The sequence below is a fragment of the Lepidochelys kempii genome, chromosome 2, assembly GCF_965140285.1.
Source record: "Lepidochelys kempii isolate rLepKem1 chromosome 2, rLepKem1.hap1, whole genome shotgun sequence".
NCBI classification, from domain to species: Eukaryota; Metazoa; Chordata; order Testudines; family Cheloniidae; genus Lepidochelys; species Lepidochelys kempii.
Window position 1 is genome coordinate 197,525,607 of NC_136381.1, and position 19,423 is coordinate 197,545,029.

A 19,423-nucleotide genomic window follows, 5' to 3' on the forward strand; every position below is an offset into this window, starting at 1 on the left:
AAAAAACAGAAAAATAAAAAGAATGAGGAAAGGAAAATGATGTGCTGCTGTACTTCAAGATGCCAAGTGTAGACTATGTATAGCTTCCAAAAAACAGAACCCAGACCCACAACACCAAAAGTCTACAAGAGGCTGGAAAAGAAGCACCCAGCTCTGAAGACAGTGCTGCCACAAAAAGCAGCACAGAAGTAAGGGGAAAGTCATCACAGCCTGAAGTATTTTCAAACGGGGGCCCAGCAAAAAAAGTTTGAGAACCCCTACTCTAAATTGACCCAGGAAGTGGGCGGGGGAAACAAAACCCAGTTTGTTCCCTGGTTTTTGATTAATTCAAGAAAACTTAGACAGTCACTCCAACTCTTCAGATGGTTAAACAATACATTTACTAAAGTTTTTATTCTCCAGGAACATGCAATTTTCCCTAGCTAACTGCACTCTCCAGGACTTATAAAACTAGAATTGTTTCGGCCTAAAGGAATTGTGTTCTCATTTTATCAAAGTAGCCATTTCTGAGGTCTGTTTCCTTTTATTTACTATTTTCCCCAATTATTAAGTATAGCCAGACAACCCTCCCTACAGGTTTGGCACTTCTGCCAGGAGTTGTAGGGTAGAACAGATCTGAGCACCTACCTTCCAGGAAGACCATTAATCCCTTCCTAGCCTAACCAGTAAAAGGTTGTATATGCTCCATTTCTCCAAGTAAATGGGCTGTGTACAAGACAAATGTGCTCAAAAGTGAGAGTGAGAAATGGAATTGTTAGCCTCAAAAAGCAACCGGAATGCATATGACAAGATATGAAGGGGAATGGTGCACAACATCACCTGTTCCTTTTTGTATGGTTTGAGACAGTCCTACCAACCACTTCCCTGCCACTCTCCAGGATTGCACACAGTCCCCACACAACGTGGCTCCACAACAAGTCCAATATCTCCCTGCACTGTCCAGTGATTGCGTTCCCACATGCAGTAGAAATGCAGCATTTTGGCTCTTATGTCTCCACATACAGGAAATCAAGTGGTTGGCTCTAGTATTTTTAGGAATATCACACTACCTTTATTATCTTCAAGAAAGATTCATAGATTCATAGAAGGTTAGGGTTGGAAGGGACCTCAGGAGGTCATCTAGTCCAACCCCCTGCTTGAAGCAGGACCAGTCCCCAATTTTTGCTCCAGATCCCTAAACGGCCCTCTCAAGGATATCCTAGTGCAGAAAAAGGAAGTGACTTATTTGAAGACAGAATGAATGAGGCATTGACTCAAGCTCTAGTTATGTTGTCTAAAAGAAAGGAGACTTAACTGTTTCCATAGTCTTGGTATTATAAAACATATTAGTAAAATAAATTAATTTTTTCTACTTTCTAACCACTGGATTGTGTTATGCCTTTTTCTGGTAAACTACAGAGCCATCTCTTCCCACTGTACATACTTATCAATCTCCTTTTAACTTTCTCTTGGATATACTAAATAAATTGAGCTTTTAAAATCTCTCATTATAAGACATATTTTCCAGACCTCAAATCATTCTTGAAGATTTTTTCTGAGCCCTTTACAATATTTCAAGATCTTTTCTGAGGGTGGAAACCAGAACTGGACACTGTATGCTGCTAATGCCATCTATAGAGGTAGTATCACCTCCCTATTAGAAGGTCCCCACAGATCTAGAACCCAGACCTGCAGAGATACCAGGCAGCTGACCTCTCCTGCCTGCCACTCAGCAGCAGCTGAAACTCATTTGTTCTCCACTTCCCATGACCCACTGTGGACACAGACCATGGGTAGCTCCACAGGGTCTGTGGAGGTGTCAAGGTTCCTCCCCCACTCTGAACTCTAGGGTACAGATGTAGGGACCTGCATGAAAACCTCCTAAGCTTACTTTTACCAGCTTAGGTTAAAACTTCCCCAAGGTACAAATTAAGTTTATCTTTTGTCCTTGGAATATCCACTGCCACCACCAAACTCTAACTGGGATTACTGGGAAACGTAGTTTGGACACGTCTTTCCCCCCAAAATCCTCCCAACCCTTGCACCCAACTTCCTGGGAAAGGTTTGGTAAAAATCCTCACCAATTTGCATAGGTGACCACAGACCCAAACCCTTGGATCTGAGAACAATGTAAAAGCATTCCGTTTTCTTACAAGAAGACTTTTAATAGAAAGAGAAGTAAATAGAAGTAAAGGAATCACCTCTGTAAAATCAGGATGGTAGATACCTTACAGGGTAATTAGATTCAAAACATAGAGAATCCCTCTAGGCAAAACCTTAAGTTACAAAAAAGACACACAGACAGAGATAGTCACTCTATTCAGCACAGTTCTTTTCTCAGCCATTTAAAGAAATCATAATTTAACACATATCTAGCTAGATTACTTACTAAAAGTTCTAAGACTCCACTCCTGTTCTATCCCCAGCAAAAGCAGCGTACCGACAGACACAGACCCTTTGTTTCTCTCCCTCCTCCCAGCCTTTGAAAGTATCTTGTCTCCTCATTGGTCATTTTGGTCAGGTGCCAGCGAGGTTACCTTTAGCTTCTTAACCCTTTACAGGGCAGAGGATTTTTCCTCTGGCCAGGAGGGATTTTAAAGGGGTTTACTCTTCCCTTTATATTTATGACAGGAGGGTTTGACAGACAGTAGCTTCATGGCTCCTGATTGGCTCCCTGCCCTATATAAACTCAAGAGGCATTCCAGTGTAGGAGAAAAAGTCTCCAAGAAACAGTGTGAATTTCCTGTAACTGCCATCACTGTTTTTGAATGCTTGGCTTTGACCTTGACTTGATTTGAACTTTGCCTCTTGACATGGATCCTGAAACCTGACTTGGACTCCGACCCTGGCCTGGAACCTATGAACTGCTCTGCTACTCCCAGCCTCAGGTGTGTCCCTGCTCTGACTCTTGGCCCTGACTGCCTTTGTTGAGATCCTGACACTGCCTCCTACTTGGTATTTCCCTGCTTACAAGAACAAAGATGACATTCACTCTCTTAGCTACTCCATCACACTGGGATCTTATGTTCAATCCTGGGCGCCCCATCATCTCAGGCATTGGCACCCTGACAGCAGGATTGTCTGGCTATGTAGACTCCCTCCTCAGGCCCTACGCTACCAGCACTCCCAGCTACCTTCGAGACACCACTGACTTCCTGAGGAAACTTCAATCCATCGGTGATCTTCCTGATAACACCATCCTGGCTACTATGGATGTAGAAGCCCTCTACACCAACATTCCACACAAAGATGGACTACAAGCCGTCAAGAACACTATCCCCGATAATGTCACGGCTAATCTGGTGGCTGAACTTTGTGACTTTGTCCTTACCCATAACTATTTCACATTTGGGGACAATGTATACCTTCAGATCAGCGGCACTGCTATGGGTACCCGCATGGCCCCACAGTATGCCAACATTTTTATGGCTGATTTAGAACAACGCTTCCTCAGCTCTCGTCCCCTAAAGCCCCTACTCTACTTGCGCTATATTGATGACATCTTCATCATCTGGACCCATGGAAAAGAAGCCCTTGAGGAATTCCACCATGATTTCAACAATTTCCATCCCACCACCAACCTCAGCCTGGTCCAGTCCACACAAGAGATCCACTTCCTGGACACTACAGTGCTAATAAACAATGGCCACATAAACACCACCCTATACCGTAAACCTACTGACCGCTATTCCTACCTGCATGCCTCCAGCTTTCACCCTGACCACACCACACGATCCATCGTCTACAGCCAAGCTCTGCGATACAACCGCATTTGCTCCAACCCCTCAGACAGAGACAAACACCTACAAGATCTCTGTCAAGCTTTCTTACAACTACAATACCCACCTGCAGAAGTAAAGAAACAGATTGATAGAGCCAGAAGAGTTCCCAGAAGTTACCTACTACAGGACAGGCCTAACAAAGAAAATAACAGAACGCCACTAGCCGTCACCTTCAGCCCCCAACTAAAACCCCTCCAACGCATTATTAAGGATCTACAACCTATCCTAAAGGATGACCCAACACTCTCACAAGTCTTGGGAGACAGGCCAGTCCTTGCCTACAGACAGCCCCGCAACCTGAAGCAAATACTCACCAACAACCACATACCACACAACAGAACCACTAACCCAGGAACTTATCCTTGCAACAAAGCCCGTTGCCAATTGTGCCCACATATCTATTCAGGGGACACCATCACAGGGCCTAATAACATCAGCCACACTATCAGAGGCTCGTTCACCTGCACATCCACCAATGTGATCTATGCCATCATGTGCCAGCAATGCCCCTCTGCCATGTACATTGGTCAAACTGGACAGTCTCTACGTAAAAGAATAAATGGACACAAATCAGATGTCAAGAATTATAACATTCATAAACCAGTCGGAGAACACTTCAATCTCTCTGGTCACGCAATCACAGACATGAAGGTCGCTATCTTAAAACAAAAAAACTTCAAATCCAGACTCCAGCGAGAAACTGCTGAATTGGAATTCATTTGCAAATTGGATACTATTAATTTAGGCTTAAATAGAGACTGGGAGTGGCTAAGTCATTATGCAAGGTAGCCTGTTTCCTCTTGTTTTTTCCTACCCCCCCCCCCCCCGATGTTCTGGTTTAACTTGGATTTAAACCTGGAGAATGGTCAGTTTAGATGAGCTATTACCAGCAGGAGAGTGAGTTTGTGTGTGTATGGGGGTGGGGGGGATGTGAGAAAACCTTGATCTATGCAGGAAATAGCCCGACTTGATTATGTAAAGAGTTGTCACTTTGGATGGGCTAGCACCAGCAGGAGAGTGAATTTGTGTGGGGGGGTGGAGGGTGAGAAAACCTGGATTTGTGCTGGAAATGGCCCACCTGTTGATCACTTTAGATAAGCTATTACCAGCAGGACAGTGGGGTGGGAGGAGGTATTGTTTCATGATTTCTGTGTGTATATAAAGTCTGCTGCAGTTTCCACGGTAAACATCTGATGAAGTGAGCTGTAGCTCACGAAAGCTCATGCTCAAATAAATTGGTTAGTCTCTAAGGTGCCACAAGTACTCCTTTTCTTTTTGCGAATACAGACTAACACGGCTGTTCCTCTGAAACCTATGTTCAGGTGGTTATCTGTTACTCATAAGTGCTTTCCAATGTCACTGTATTCCAGGATTCTGTCTTCCATCTTTAAGCCTGATCTATATTATTTCCTCAAATGTACGACCTTGCATTTTGCTGCATTAAAACACAAATTGTTCAAAAAAGCCCACCTTTCCAAGCGATCGAGATAGATCTGTATTACTGAGCTGTACTCGTCATTATTTACCACTCCACCAATGTCTCTGTCATCTGGAAACTTTACTAACAATGATTTTATAGGATAAGGCACTTGGAGCTTTGGGTGTGTGCATTTTTAAATAGTTTATATAGTCTAAATAAATATGGCAACACCACTTGTTCTCAATGAAAACTAAAGGACAGATTTTCCAAAGAATTCACCACCTGCATTTACAGCCATAATTTCAAGAGAGCTCAGCTCTCAACCTTCTGGTCTTTTGGAAATCTGGCCACTCATTTTGGTGTCTGATTGTGTCCACCCTGCAGTTGGAGTATGTGATTGCAGCACAGATAGGCATGCCCTATCTATCTGAGGTACCGACAGAAGTGAAACCACAGGAGCAGGTGCTACAGTGTAATTGTACAAGCCTGCCCAGGGCCCTGAATACTTACTTGGGTAGCTAGCCCATGCTGCTACCACTTCACTATTAGTTGTATCTGTGCTAGCTGGATTAAAGCTAGCTCAGGTATGACTACACACGGCAATCACGCTTCCTACTGCAGGATAGACAAAGCCATGGACACCACAATAAATGACCAGATTTCCAAAAGACTGGAATGTTGGGCTCTAAGTTCTTTTGAAAATGTTAATAGCTCACAACTTCAAGCCATAGCTAGATTAAGAAAATAGTTAAAACATGTTAGCTAACACATTTTTAAACACAATTTATTTTCCTAGTCTAGACATAACCTAAATGGGAGTTCAACTCTCTCAAAAATCTAGCCTTTAAACATCTGATTGTCTGTCTGAGAATTATCAGGGCTCACTAGTAGGCACAGGAGAGTTCCTGTGTGTTCTAGTGTGTCTAAAACCTACTCTAGATCTTGGAGTTTGTTTTTTTTTAAAACTCCATCTATATTTGACTGTACCTAGTGGGGTTTTCCACAATTACTAGCCTCAAATCTGAGGCTTTGGAGGCCTACATTGTGGGGCTTATAGCAAGGAGGCAGGGCATATGCATAGGGCACTGTTTAATTTTTTCAGTGTTTTGCTTTGAACTGTTAGGGATTTATTTTTCTACCATTTGGTAAAGACTTATCAAATGCTAGAAAGGCAACCTGTAACACATGGTATAACCAATTTTAACGGATCAAACCAAAAAAAAACCCCTCTGTACTACAGGGCTAGCTAGGTTAAGCAACCATGCATATACATACATAAATAAGGAACATTACATCCTAGTTATTAGAACACATTCATATGTAACTCAGAGGGGTGAAAATAACTCCAAATAATAAATATACAAGGGAGTACATATGTGGTCTAGATGAAATTATTGTAATGTGAGTGCACAATTGGTTGAAACTCTGTACTCAAGAGTAGTTATTAATAGTTTGCTGTCAAACTGAGAGGTTTTATCTAGTGGAGTCCCAAAGGGGTCAGTACTAGTCAATATTTTCATTAATGACATGGACAACAGAATAGAGAGTATTCTTATAAATATGCAAATGACACCACGGTGAGAGCAGTTGGAAGACAGGATTAGAATTCAAAAGGACCTTGATAAATTAGAGAATTGGTCTGAAATCAATAAGATTGTCAATAAGACAAGTGCAAAGTTAGGAAGGAAAATCAAATGCACAACTACAAAATGGGGAATAAATGGCAATGATGTAGTACTGCTGAAAAGGATCTAGGGGTTATAGTGGATCACAAACTGAATGAGTCAACAATATGATGCAGTTGTAGAACAGCCTAATATCATTCTAGGGTGTAGGAACATGCATATTGTACTTAATACACGGGAAGCAACTGTCTTGCTCTACTTGGCACTGGTGAGGCTCAGCTGGAATACCGTGTCCAATTCTGGGCACCACACTTTAGGAAAGATGTGGACAAATTGGAGCGTCTAGAGAAGAGCAACAAAAATGATAAGGCTTAGAAAACCTAACCTATGAGGAAAGGTTAAAAACACTGGGCATGTTTCTTCTTGAGAAAAGAAGACTCAGGGGGGACCTGATAAAGTTTTCAAATATATTAAGGGGTGTTATTAAGAGGATGATGATCCATTGTTCTCCATGTCCACTGAAGGTAGTACAAGAAGTAACGGACTTAATCTGCAGCAAGGGAGATCTCGCTAGGTTAGATATTTAAAAGATTTTCCTAACTATAAAGGTAGTTAAGTTCTGGAATAGGCTTCCAAGTGAGGTTGCGTAATCCCCATAACTGGAAGTTTTTAAGAACAGGTTGGACGAACACTGTCAGGGATGGTCCAAGTTTACTTGGTCCTGCCTCAGCTCAGGGGTCTGGAATGGATGACCTCTCAAGCTCCCTTCCAGTCCTACATTTCTGTGATATGATGTAACCTATGAAACAGACATAAAAGTACCAACCAGAAGCTTTAATTTCACCTTATGGACACTAAAACACGTGACTGAAATCATATTACCATTGTTTTTAATATTCACTTGTAGATTACTTGAGAATAAAACACCTGAATCATTGCACTAGTGGATGAGTTGCAAATAATACTTTTACTACTGCTACCAAAAAAAGTAAAGACTAATTTTTTTCAAGTACATGAAAATTTGAGGGCCTAAAAATAGTTGACAGTGGCTAAACTGACATATTTCAAAAATGAGTTTGAAAAAATGTCTTGCATATGGCTTTTTAATCAAAAAGGAAATGGGAATTAATCGTTCAAGCCTGTATTTTAAAAGATAAGGTCTTACTCTTCTCTTGGATACCACTGTGTCATTACTGGCTTCTGTTTTATCCTCTAACACTCCTGCTCCTGAAAAACATTGTGAAACCAATACAAAATAAATACAGATTATTATCCTTGGCAAATAAATATAAATTGTTGCAATTGTTTATAAACATATTTACACCATTGAAATATAGAACAGTACAGTCATAATTGATTTTAGTAGGTCACATTAACATTACAATAATCAAAGGGTTTGTATGAAGTCATTTTGACTCTGATTTTCAAAAAAGAACCTTTCTTGTGGGAACAATTTGTATCCACAATATATTACCCAAATAAATGTTGGGTTCTTTACACTGTTGCTACATATTTACTACTACAAAATAGATTATACATATCAGGGTAGAAACAGAGATGGATTCTTCTTGAATAAAGGTATGAACCAAGATGTGAAACATACCATACATTACAAAACTGCCATATAGAAACTTTCTTCTTAACAAGGAATGGATTATGTGTAACTAAAATTTCTATAGTTTCTTAATGGATTTTTCAAATATCCATCCTTTCAGGATATCTGTATGCAATCTGATATAGACATTAAGATTTCATTATGAGCACTTTCTCTCTTCCCTAAAGCAAGCATTCATTATACGAACATTCCATCTCAGATGTGGTCACTACTGTCAGACCTCTAAGTAATTTAAAAGGTGGGCCAGTAGGTATGTGTTACATGGTACAATGTTACATCAATAGGTATGTTACTTAAATATCTATAGTTTAGTCACTTGAGTAGATATGGGGACAGAGCAGGCAACATGTCACTAGAGTAGATCTAGGGACAGAGTAGGCAACTCCCCATATCTATTCTAGTGATACCATCAGAGGACACATCCACATCAGCCACACCATCAGAGGCTCATTCACGTGCATGTCTACTAATGTTATATATGCCATCGTGTGCCAGCAGTGCCCTCTGCCATGTACATTGGCCAAACCGGACAGTCCCTACGCAAAAGAATAAATGGACACAAATCAGACATCAGGAATGGTAACACACAAAAGCCAGTGGGAGAACACTTCTGTCATAAAGGGATTGGTAACCACCTTTCTGTATACAGTGCTATAAAATCTCTCCTGGCCAGAGGCAAAATCCTTTCACCTGTAAAGGGTTAAGAAGCTAAAGTAACCTCGCTGGCACCTGACTCAAAATGACCAATGAGGAGACAAGATACTTTCAAATCTGGAGGGGGCAGGGGAAGGTTTTTGTCTGTCTGTATGATATCTTTGCCGGGAATAGATCAAGGATGCAAGCCTTCCAACTCCTGTAAAGTTAGTAAGTAATCTAGCTAGAAAATGCATTAGATTTCCTTTTGTTTTTTGGCTTGTAAAATTTGCTGTGCTGGAGGGAATGTGTATTCCTGTTATTGTGTATTTTTCTAACTTAAGGTTTTGCCTAGAGGGATTCTCTTTGTTTTGAATCTGATTACCCTGTAAAGTATTTACCATCCTGATTTTACAGAGGTGATTCTTTTACCTTTTCTTTAAATAAAATTCTTCTTTTAAGAACCTGATTGATTTTTCATTGTTCTTAAGATCCAAGGGTTTGGGTCTGTGTTCACCTGTACCAATTGGTGAGGATATTATTATCAAGCCTTCCCCAGATGTAGGGGGGTGTAGGGCTTGGGGGGATATTTTGGGGGAAGACGTCTCCAAGTGGGCTCTTTCCCTGTTCTTTGTTTAAATCACTTAGTGGTGGCAGCACACGGTTCAAGGACAAGACTAAGTTTGTACCTTGGGGAAGTTTTTAACCTAAGCTGGTAAGAATAAGCTTAGGGGGTCTTTCATGCAGGTCCCCGCATCTGTACCCTAGAGCTCAGAGTGGGGAAGGAACCTTGACAACTTCAATCTTCCTGGACATTCTATAACAGATTTGAAAGTAGCTATACTTGAACAAAAGAACTTCAGAAACAGACTTCAAAGAGAAACAGCAGAACTAAAATTCATTTGCAAATTTAACACCATTAATTTGGGCTTGAATAGGGACTGGGAGTGGCTGGCTCATTACAGATGCAGCTTTGCCTCTCCTGGAATTGACACCTCCTCATCTATTATTAGGAGTGGACTACATCCACCCTGATCGAATTGGCCCTGTCAACACTGGTTTTCCACTTGTGAGGTAACTCCCTTCTCTTCATGTGTCAGTATATTTATGTCTGCATCTGTAACTTTCACTCCATGCATCTGAAGAAGTGAGGTTTTTACCCATGAAAGCTTAACAGATAAATCTGTTAGTCTTTAAAATGCCACCGGACTCCTTGTTGTCTCAAAGAACAGTTACTAGCAAGTAAATTTACTTTCTTCTTTGAGTGCATTCCCGCCTGTGAGAGTGTAGTGAGCAATACTACTCAAAATGGAGGGTGGGCTGAGTTCTTTAGTTAAACAATGACTGAAGCACTGCTTGCCTGCACCTGGCATCTGAGTAGGAGGTGAGGTATTAGTGCTTATTGAAGCTGCGAAATGTGGCTATCCTACATATTTCTCCTATCAATATTTATCTTAAACATACTACCATCGAGGCAGAAGTAGCTGGTGTGGAATGGGCTCAACTCCTATTGGGAAGGAAACCTTAGGCTTAGAATACAAAGGCCCAAAGTAATCCATTTACTCCTGAGGACATTCTGCTCCAAAGAAATAAAAATTCTGCACCAAAAAAATTAAAGTTCTGCGCACATTTTAAAATTCTGCAAATTTTATTTGTCAAATACATGTGGAGGCTCCAGCATCACACTGGGGAGCACAGGCCACTGGCTGCACAGAGGTGGGACATGGACTCACCAGTGAGGTTACACCCAGCCCTAACACAGCGCAAGGACCGGGCCTGCCCTAGAAACACCCCAGGACCATGCCCCTCCATGCCAAGTGCACCAGGTGAGGGCAGGCAGGCTCAGCAAGGCAAGATCCAAGTGTGAGGCTTAGTGTGGGGGAATCCAGGTGTGAATTGAGAAGGTTGTGTGTGGGGCAATCTGGGTGCGGGGTGGCTCAGTGGGGGATCTGGGTGCAGGGGGATCTGGATGCAGAGGGGCTTGTTGGGGGATTCTGAGTACAACGGTAATGGGACACTGCAGGGGGGTCCAGGTGGAGGTGGTTGGGGCTCAGCAGGGGAGGTGTCTGGGTGTGTGTGTGGGGGGGTATAGAGCTCAGCAGGGGAGGGTCTGGGTGTGGAGGGCTCAGTGGGTCCAGATGGTGTGGGAATGGGGCTCGGTGGGGTGTGGATCCAGGTGCAACTGGTTGGGGCTTAGTATGGTGGGGATCCATGTGTGGGTGGCTCACTGGGATGGTGCAGGTGCAGGGGGAGTGAGGCTCGTCGGGGGGGGTTCTGGGTGTGCGGGGGGAGTGAGCCTCGTCGGGATGGTCTGGGTATGAGGAGGTCTGGATGCACAGGGGTTGGGCAGATGGTGGAGCAGCTCCCTGCACAGTGATCCCTCCCCCTGAAGCTGAGGAGTGATGGGTGCAGGAAGCGTGGAGGGTGCGTGTGTGTGTGAAAAAGAGAGAGTTTGTAGAGCTTCCTACGGCCGGGGGAGAAATCTGGGGATGGGTCTGACACAGCCCCGGATGCCGTTCACAGGAAGAAGTAGTCCCATCTTCCCCAGCCCAGCCAGGACTAGCAGCTGAGCCCGGCGCAGGGTAAGAGCCACCAGCTAGGTCTTCCCCAGTCCTGCCCCAAAAGTGATTTACCTCCCTGCCAGCTGCCCTGGGCATCTGAAACATATTGCTGAGGAGGGTCACATGACAGCTCTTGTGGCTTCCCTTTTGCTTCCCTTTCAGAAAGTCATTTTTCTGTGGGGAAGCAAAGAAATCTACAGGGGACATAAATTCTGAGCATGTGCAGGGGCACTGAATTCCCCCTGGAGTATCAATTTAGACAACCTCTGAGTATAAATAGTCCATGTCCCTTGCATCGCTCTCTTCCTGTAGACCAAAAACAATCTGTTAGAAATATGCTAGGGTTTAGTCCTAAGTATAACAGAGTTCTGCTCATATCTAATGTGTGAAAGTGGGGTTAACCAAGGTGAGAGTGAAGTTTGGGGAACAGTGAGAAAGAGACTGATTGACTAATGTGGAAGTCCATTACCACCTTGTGCATAACCATGTAAGGTGGTGTGACTAAATGTATAGGCCTCACACAGAAAAGGAAGGGGCCAGAGACGCACTTTTCTGGCCCTGTCAAGCGTGATTGATAAGGAGAAGGCCTTTAAAAAGGAGGAAACTGCAGTCAGCAGAGGGAGAATGAGCAGGATTGCCCTAAGCAGCATACCACAGGAGTGACTCCTGAAGACAGGGAGAGAACTCCTAGGCAGGAAACTCTCCTAAAGAGAGTACAGCGGACTCAGAGGGTAAGACAGATAGGCCGAGCCTATCTCAGAGACCCAGCCACAGTGATGTCTCCAAACCCATCGGGCTGATTTGGCAGCACCACAGACTTGTCACCCCTCACAGAGTACCCCTGCAAGTGTGAGGGTCTGTGACTTGCATGTTGATACCCCAGCCAGAGAGACTTAAGCATGCCCACACAAGGCAGAACACCCCTCTGCAAATGGTGTGGAAGTGGGGTCTGGGTTGCGACCACTAAGAGTGTAGCTAATTGGATCGGTCAGGTTCCCCCACTCTCTGAGGGAGGAACCATCAAGGACTCTGTTACAGGTGGGTTCACCATCAGAACCTGCAACTCACTAATCTTTCTAAATTCAGGTAATAAGTACAAGGAACATAGTCTTGAAAGAGAGAGTGTCCAGCATGTAGTCCTCAATTCCCTCATGGGGGACAGGCTCCTTTACACTGAAAAGATATTTACGAGACATTTTAGGAATTGGGTAACTATGGAGTGGGAAAACATACTAGATGCAGGTCTTCTACAGTGCAAAGGGAGATTGAACATTGAGACCTCTTCCCCCCAGTGATGCCAGGGCATCATAAGGCAGCTGATGCCAATTCCTCCTTTTTAGGACCTCATAAGGGTCAGGAAGAGAAAAAGTGCCAGGAGTCAGAGCAAGGGCACACAGTGGTTGAGGACATGCTCTCAATGGTACTGTGGCCTGCATCCAGATGAGGTCTACAGAAAGTAAGATGCTCAGAGTGTCTGCTAGGCGGACCTAAAAGAGTGGTTTCCTAACATTCTTCACTGTGGAGAAGAAGGAACAGAAGTGATGAGAGTCTGCACTCACAGCCTCAGATGTCAAACAGCCAAGTCATTAGCTTCAAAAGATTCTGACTTCATTAGAGGTTCCATGAGCTTGACCACAGCAGAATCAAGTCTGCAAATGCACAGAGATCCTTGAGAAGAAAGAATGGTTACTTACTCTCCAATAATTGTTCTTCTTTGAAATGTTGGACTACATTTCTGCCCCATGCACATGAGATCAGAATCTTTTGAATAGTAGTGTCAATTGGAGCTGCGCCTGTGCCCTGTAGGATTTAGAGCACTCTGTAGCTGAGGTTGTAAAGGGCGGGGGCGAAGCGGCCACAGCCACTCTTCAGTTCTTTCCCCAGAATAGAATTCACAATGACAAAGACTCCACAGAAACAGGGATGGAAGGCAGGTTGTGGAATATATGTGGACAAAACACCTTACAATTACTGTAGGATATGTAACTTTCTTTCTTCTTTGAGTGACCATCCATGTATATGTGGTGACTCACAAGAAGTAACTCATGTCCTGGAGATTAGAGCTCAGATTCTTCTGGAATAATGACTGCAGGACAGCTCTGCCAAAATGGGCATTGGATCTATAGCTTATACTAAGCAGTAATGCTTTGAACAGGACTAGATGACCATGCAAGGTCTCTTGCAACCCTAATCTTCTATGATAATGCTGAATGAAGCTGCTAATTGAACTTCGGGTAGCTCCTTTGCAATTCTCTGCTGTTAGGAAGCTTTGGAGTGATGCAGTAGAGGCTATGTGAGCTTTGGTGCAATGGGTCCTAACCTGTCCAGGTTGGTCTACATAAGCCACCACACAGCATGGTTTAATACAGTCAGAGAACTATTTTGACAGTCATTGAGAGAAGACCCTTCATTCTGTCAGCAACTGCTAGGAACAATCTAGAAGAGTTCTGGAACAGCTTTGTTCTGTACCAATAGTATGAAGGACCCTGACAATATCCAACATGTGAAGTTCAGGTTCTCCCTAAGTGGAAGCTTCAATGAGGCTTGGAGAAGAATGCTGGAAGATGGATCATCTAATTAAGATGACAGTCAAACCACTTCCTGTAAAAAACAAAAAACAAACAACCTCCCCCCCCAAAAAAACCAGATGAAGTCAAAGTCATACTGTGCAATACTGTATAAGGTAGCCCTGCTTTGAGATTTTGTATCTCTCCTATCCTTCTGGCCAAATTTATAGCCACTAGGAAGGTGGTCTTCATGGAGGTGGTACAAACAGCAGGTCACCAAATGTTCAAAAAGAGGTCTCACCAATCCTGTTAAAACAATGTTAAAGTCTCAGAAGGTCAGAATCTCTGACTGGAAAGTAGACATTAATGAGTCTTTTGAGAAATCTAACTACTGTTAGTTGAAAGAAGGTGGTGTAGTCTTCCACTGGGGGGTGATAAACAGAGATAAACATCAGGTGCATTTTTAAAAAGCTGTTGAGGAGTCTTGAACAGTTTAAGGTGAGTAGGTAGTCCAGGATGGCAATCAGTGCCCAGACAGAGAACCTCTTCCATTTATTTTGCACTGCTAATGAATAGAATCAGTTATTAGATATTAGCCAAACAGCATCTGTGCTATAGAGCTGTGGTTCTCAAGCTTTTTGGCACTGTGGCACTCCTACAGATATTTTAAAACTAAGCAGCTCCCTACAACCAAGTACCGTTTTTTTCGTTTTTTTTTAACCAGCATGAGACACTAGATTCAAGAGTTCAAGACACTAGAGTTCTGATGGTTTTGCAACTTTATTCAACTACATACAGTTTAATTACACAATTCTCTCTAATCCTGGTTTTTAAAACTATAATCTGAAAAATACATATTTTGGCATGTTCACACAAAGTTTAAGAATGGTCCTGTTAAATAGAAGTTCTTCAACTACTATACCTGCTTTGACAAACATCACATAACCCAGAAGCTGGCTGGCTGTGGATTCATCAAGGTGCAGTGCAAAATACTGACTCTTCTTAGAACATGTTCTATCATCTGGTTCAGAAAGTTTTCTGCAAGGCCATCTATGTGTCAATAAAGGGTATTATTTGACATAGTAATGGTGTTCAGTGCCATGGCTGCTTGTTCCCCAATCATAATTCTACACGTCTGTTGCTGCTGGAAGTAGAAGGGTCTCAAAAATGGTGTATGCTTGTTTGTATTTTGCAATTCATATGGCCACACTATAAGGTGGTCCTAAGGCTTTTTGAGGAAAAGTTGCTTCCTGAGACATGACATGCGGAGAATATAACATTAAAGAGGTTGAGAATATAACATTAAAGTCTTCCACCAACTCCTCAATCACCAAGTTCAAATTGGTAGTCACCCTTTTAAGGAGGGTCTGGTGCTCCTTGAAGTTGTGGGAGGCACTGCCCGTTTGGGAGGGGCAAGCCACCACTTTGTCCGGAGACTATGAAAATGACGACGATTGCCCCATGGGGGAAGGGTGGGTTTCCCTTCCCTCTCTGGGGATGACTCCTTAGGTGTTGGAGCCTGCTGTGCTGCCCCTGCATTGGATTTAGTGCAGGGGGCAGTTTGCCTAAGGCGGCCAGGGAGGAATGGTGGGAACATGGGACCAGCATCATGGGTATGCCCTACAGATTCCAGTATGGCCATCGAGAGGGCCACAGTCCCTGCTGCCACTCCTCCGCCGCTGCTGCAGATGCCGTGTCAGTTTCGTGGGTTAGCGGTGATTCACCCTTCCTTGGCAAGGGGCTGAACTCCTGCTCCAACTTGGACCATTGTCCCTCTGGTGACAAGGGCAGCACCGTGGCAGCCTGAGTCTGCCGACTAACCCTTGTCGGTGACCAGCAAGGATCAGCGCTTGCCTGACGAGCAGTACTAGGGAGGTGGAGACTGGTGCTGGGTCTAGGAGCGATCCTGCCCCAATGGGGACCAACGCCTAGGAGACCGTCTAGGCGATGGTAACCTGTACTGTGGTGATCTCTGGCAGGAAGCTTCCTGGTACCGAGGGTAGGGGGACTGGTGTCTCGACTCCAGTGTTCCACGCCTCGTAGGGAGAGAACATGACCAGAGTCTTCTGACCGGAGACCGAGGTTGCAGTGCCAGGGTCCTAGGCCATGACAATGGGAATCTATGTCTGCCATCCAGGGATCAAGAATAATCCACCGCCCTATGGGGTGGTCCCATGACCAGCTTGCCTGTGGATGTTGGAGTCTTAGCTGAGTCTGACACCTGGTGCGGCATCGGCAATGCCAGCTGGCCTACTTGCTCTTTAGCTGCCAGAGCTGCTTTGGGCAACGAAAGCCCTAGGAGAAGCTGGGGTCCACCTGCTGCACCCAGGTTTTGGAGTCGGATCCCTGGCTGGGCTAGGGGGTCCGACTGCAGTTGTACCTCCATGAACCTCTGGTGTGGGCACATGGCCTGACATAGGTCCTTTGCCCAAAGACCCCTTCCTCTCTGGTACCGGGGAGCCATTCTTCTTTTGTCGCTTCTTAGGCACCAGTGAGGTGGAACGGTGCTGGGCGGAGCCAGATGCTGGTAGTGCATTCCACACCTTTGCTGAGGTGCTAGGAGTGGAGGCCAAGTGGGAGGGCTCCGACACAGGACAAAGTGCAGCTTCCATGAGGAGGGCCCTCAGGTGAATACCCTGCTCCTTCTGGGTTCTAGGATGAAAGTTCTTACAAATCTTGCACTTGTCCCTTATATGGGACTCCCCCAAGCACTTCAAGCAGCTGTCATGGTGGTTACTAATAGGTATCATCCTGGTGGATGACAAGCATGGTTTAAAGCCGGGGGAATGGGGCATACCCTGCTCCAGGGTGAAGTCCAAGCTGGGACTCTAACTACCAAACTAATCTAACACTTCACTTAATGGCTAACTAAATACCTACGAACCATATACAAAGAAGATAGATAATGGGTTGTAAAGAACCACTAACGCTCTTGCAATGCAAGACGAGGTGCTCCAACCAACCCTCACAGGCGGTAAGAAAGAACTGAGAGGGTGTAGGGCCGGTGGCGCCTAATATACCAGCACATGAGCGCAGCACTCCAGGAGGCACCATAGCCAACCCTATAGATACTGCTAAGGCAAGCACTCTAAGAAGAAAACAGAGTTTGGGGTAGTAAACAGAGGCAAGCAATCAGACTTGGGTCCACACTCATAAGGTGCTTGGTCTTTAAGTTAAGAGGATGTATACCATAGACAGACAGACAATATAGAACCAGATATGCAAGTATTAATAGCATCATACGAAGATGTATTCACAGGAAATGGATGCTTCCAACTAACACACAAGATACAGTTTAGAGAAGATGCAAAATATGTGGTACATGCTACATGAAAAGTTCAACAAGCCTTAAGAAAGAGGCTATAAGAAGGAATACAAAACATCACAACAAATGATATCATCTGGATAACAGAAGAACCAACAGTTGGGTTCCCTTTGTAACTGAAGAGAAAAAAGGAGTGGGACTATAACTGTGTATGGACAGTAAGAAGCTGAACAAAAACATAAAAAGAGAACTCTTTCACTTGACCCTAAGAAGTAAACTGTTGTCTGAGACAACAGAAGAAAAATTCTTCAGCAAACTAGATGCATCAGCTGGATTTTGGCAGATCTCCTTGGACACGAAGAACACCAAAATCTATACTTTCAACACACCACTTGGCAGATACTGCTTCCTAAGACTACTTTTGGAATATGTTACGTTCCAGAACTATTTTACCATACAGTAAATCAGACGCAAGAGGGTCAAACAGGTGTTAAAGTGTACACTGATGACATAAAACTTTGAGGAAGCATGGCCACTGAATACTGAGAAGAGTCCTGGAAATTGCAAGCGCTAATAACCTTAAACTGAGTACGTCCAAATGTCGATTTCAAACAAAGGAAATAACATACTTGGGAGAGACACTGATTCCAAGGGATTCTTGTCTGATGAATTAAGAGTCAAGCAAGACTGATCATGCAGATACCTGAAAATAAAAAGGGAATTCAAAAGCTGCTAGGAATGTTGAATTATGTCAGCAAGTTCATACTTAAATAGTGAGTTTGCACAACTCACCTAAGACATCTCTTCCACAAGGTCACCGAATGGGCATGGATGCCAGATCATGGAAGAGAATTCAATGATTTAAAGCACATTCTATTAGCTCCAGTGTGCAATTTTTTGACCCATTAAAAGACATCACTCTCTCCACAAATGCTTTGAAAGGAGGGCTGGGAGCAGTACCATTACAGTGCCATGGAATGGATTGGTTGCCAGTCTCAAATGCATCTAGGGCTATGACAGCTACAGAGAAGATTTATGCACAATTTGAAAAAGATATTCTAGGTCTGGTGCATGGATGTACAAGATTCCGTGACCCTCTCTCTGGTGGTAGCTTCAAAGCAGAAGCTGATCACAACCACTCATTGCAATACACAAAAATGGACTTGGAGAAGCACCATCAAGGATACAATGACTACTTCTGAAAATACAGAAATATGATAAGATTCTGGAGTTCCAACATGGATACCCCTTAGTAACGGCAGGCATACTGTCAAGAGCACATGCTCTACCTTACAAAATACAGCCTAATGATCTGGAACAAGCAGGAAACATACATGTGAACATGATAAAAAGTGCCATGTGCTGTATCTCCAGGCATGTGGGATGAACTTACAGAAACAGCTAAAGATGAAATGGAGGGAAAAAATCCCACCTGTGTGTTCCCATTATAAAAATGAGCTTTGAGCGATCTCAGGCATGTTCTTGGAAGGAACACAGATTATGGTTCCCACAGTGATGAGAAGGAAAATATTGGAATGAATACATGAAGGGCACCTGGGAATGACTAAATCAAAAAGAAGAGCTAGAGAAGTTGTATTCTGGCCACAGATGAATAGTAATATTGAAGAAATGGTGAGCACGTGTGGATCATGTCAGAAGTACAGCGATTCCCAGCAGAAAGAATCAATGATCTCACACAAACAATTCACAATTCCTTGGGACAAAGTTGGAACTGACATGTTCAGCTTGGGAAGAGAAAGTTACTCACCTTGCAGTAACTGAAGTTCTTTGAGATGTGTGTCCCTGTGGGTGCTCCACTCTAGGTGATGGTGCAGAAAAGGACCTAGGGTTACAGTGGACGAGAAGCTGGATGAGAGTCAACAGTGTGCCCTTGTTGCCAAAAAGGCCAATGGCATTTTGGGATGTATAAGTAGGGGCATTGCCAGCAGATTGAGGGATGGGATCATTCCCCTCTATTTGACAATGATGAGGCCTCATCTGGACTACTGTGTCCAGTTTTGGGCCCTACACTACAA

The 19,423-nt window shown here is 43.8% G+C and overlaps 1 protein-coding gene across 1 annotated transcript in view; it reads right to left on the reverse strand.

The window, feature by feature from the left end:
- Nucleotides 1-19,423, reverse strand: part of ZCWPW2 (zinc finger CW-type and PWWP domain containing 2) — a 113,413-nt gene that overhangs the window by 37,046 nt on the left and 56,944 nt on the right. Inside the window, exon 5 of the mRNA XM_078851333.1 lies at nt 7,972-8,033. Coding sequence (XP_078707459.1) covers nt 7,972-8,033 — 62 coding nt within the window. The remainder of the gene's footprint in view (nt 1-7,971; nt 8,034-19,423) is intronic.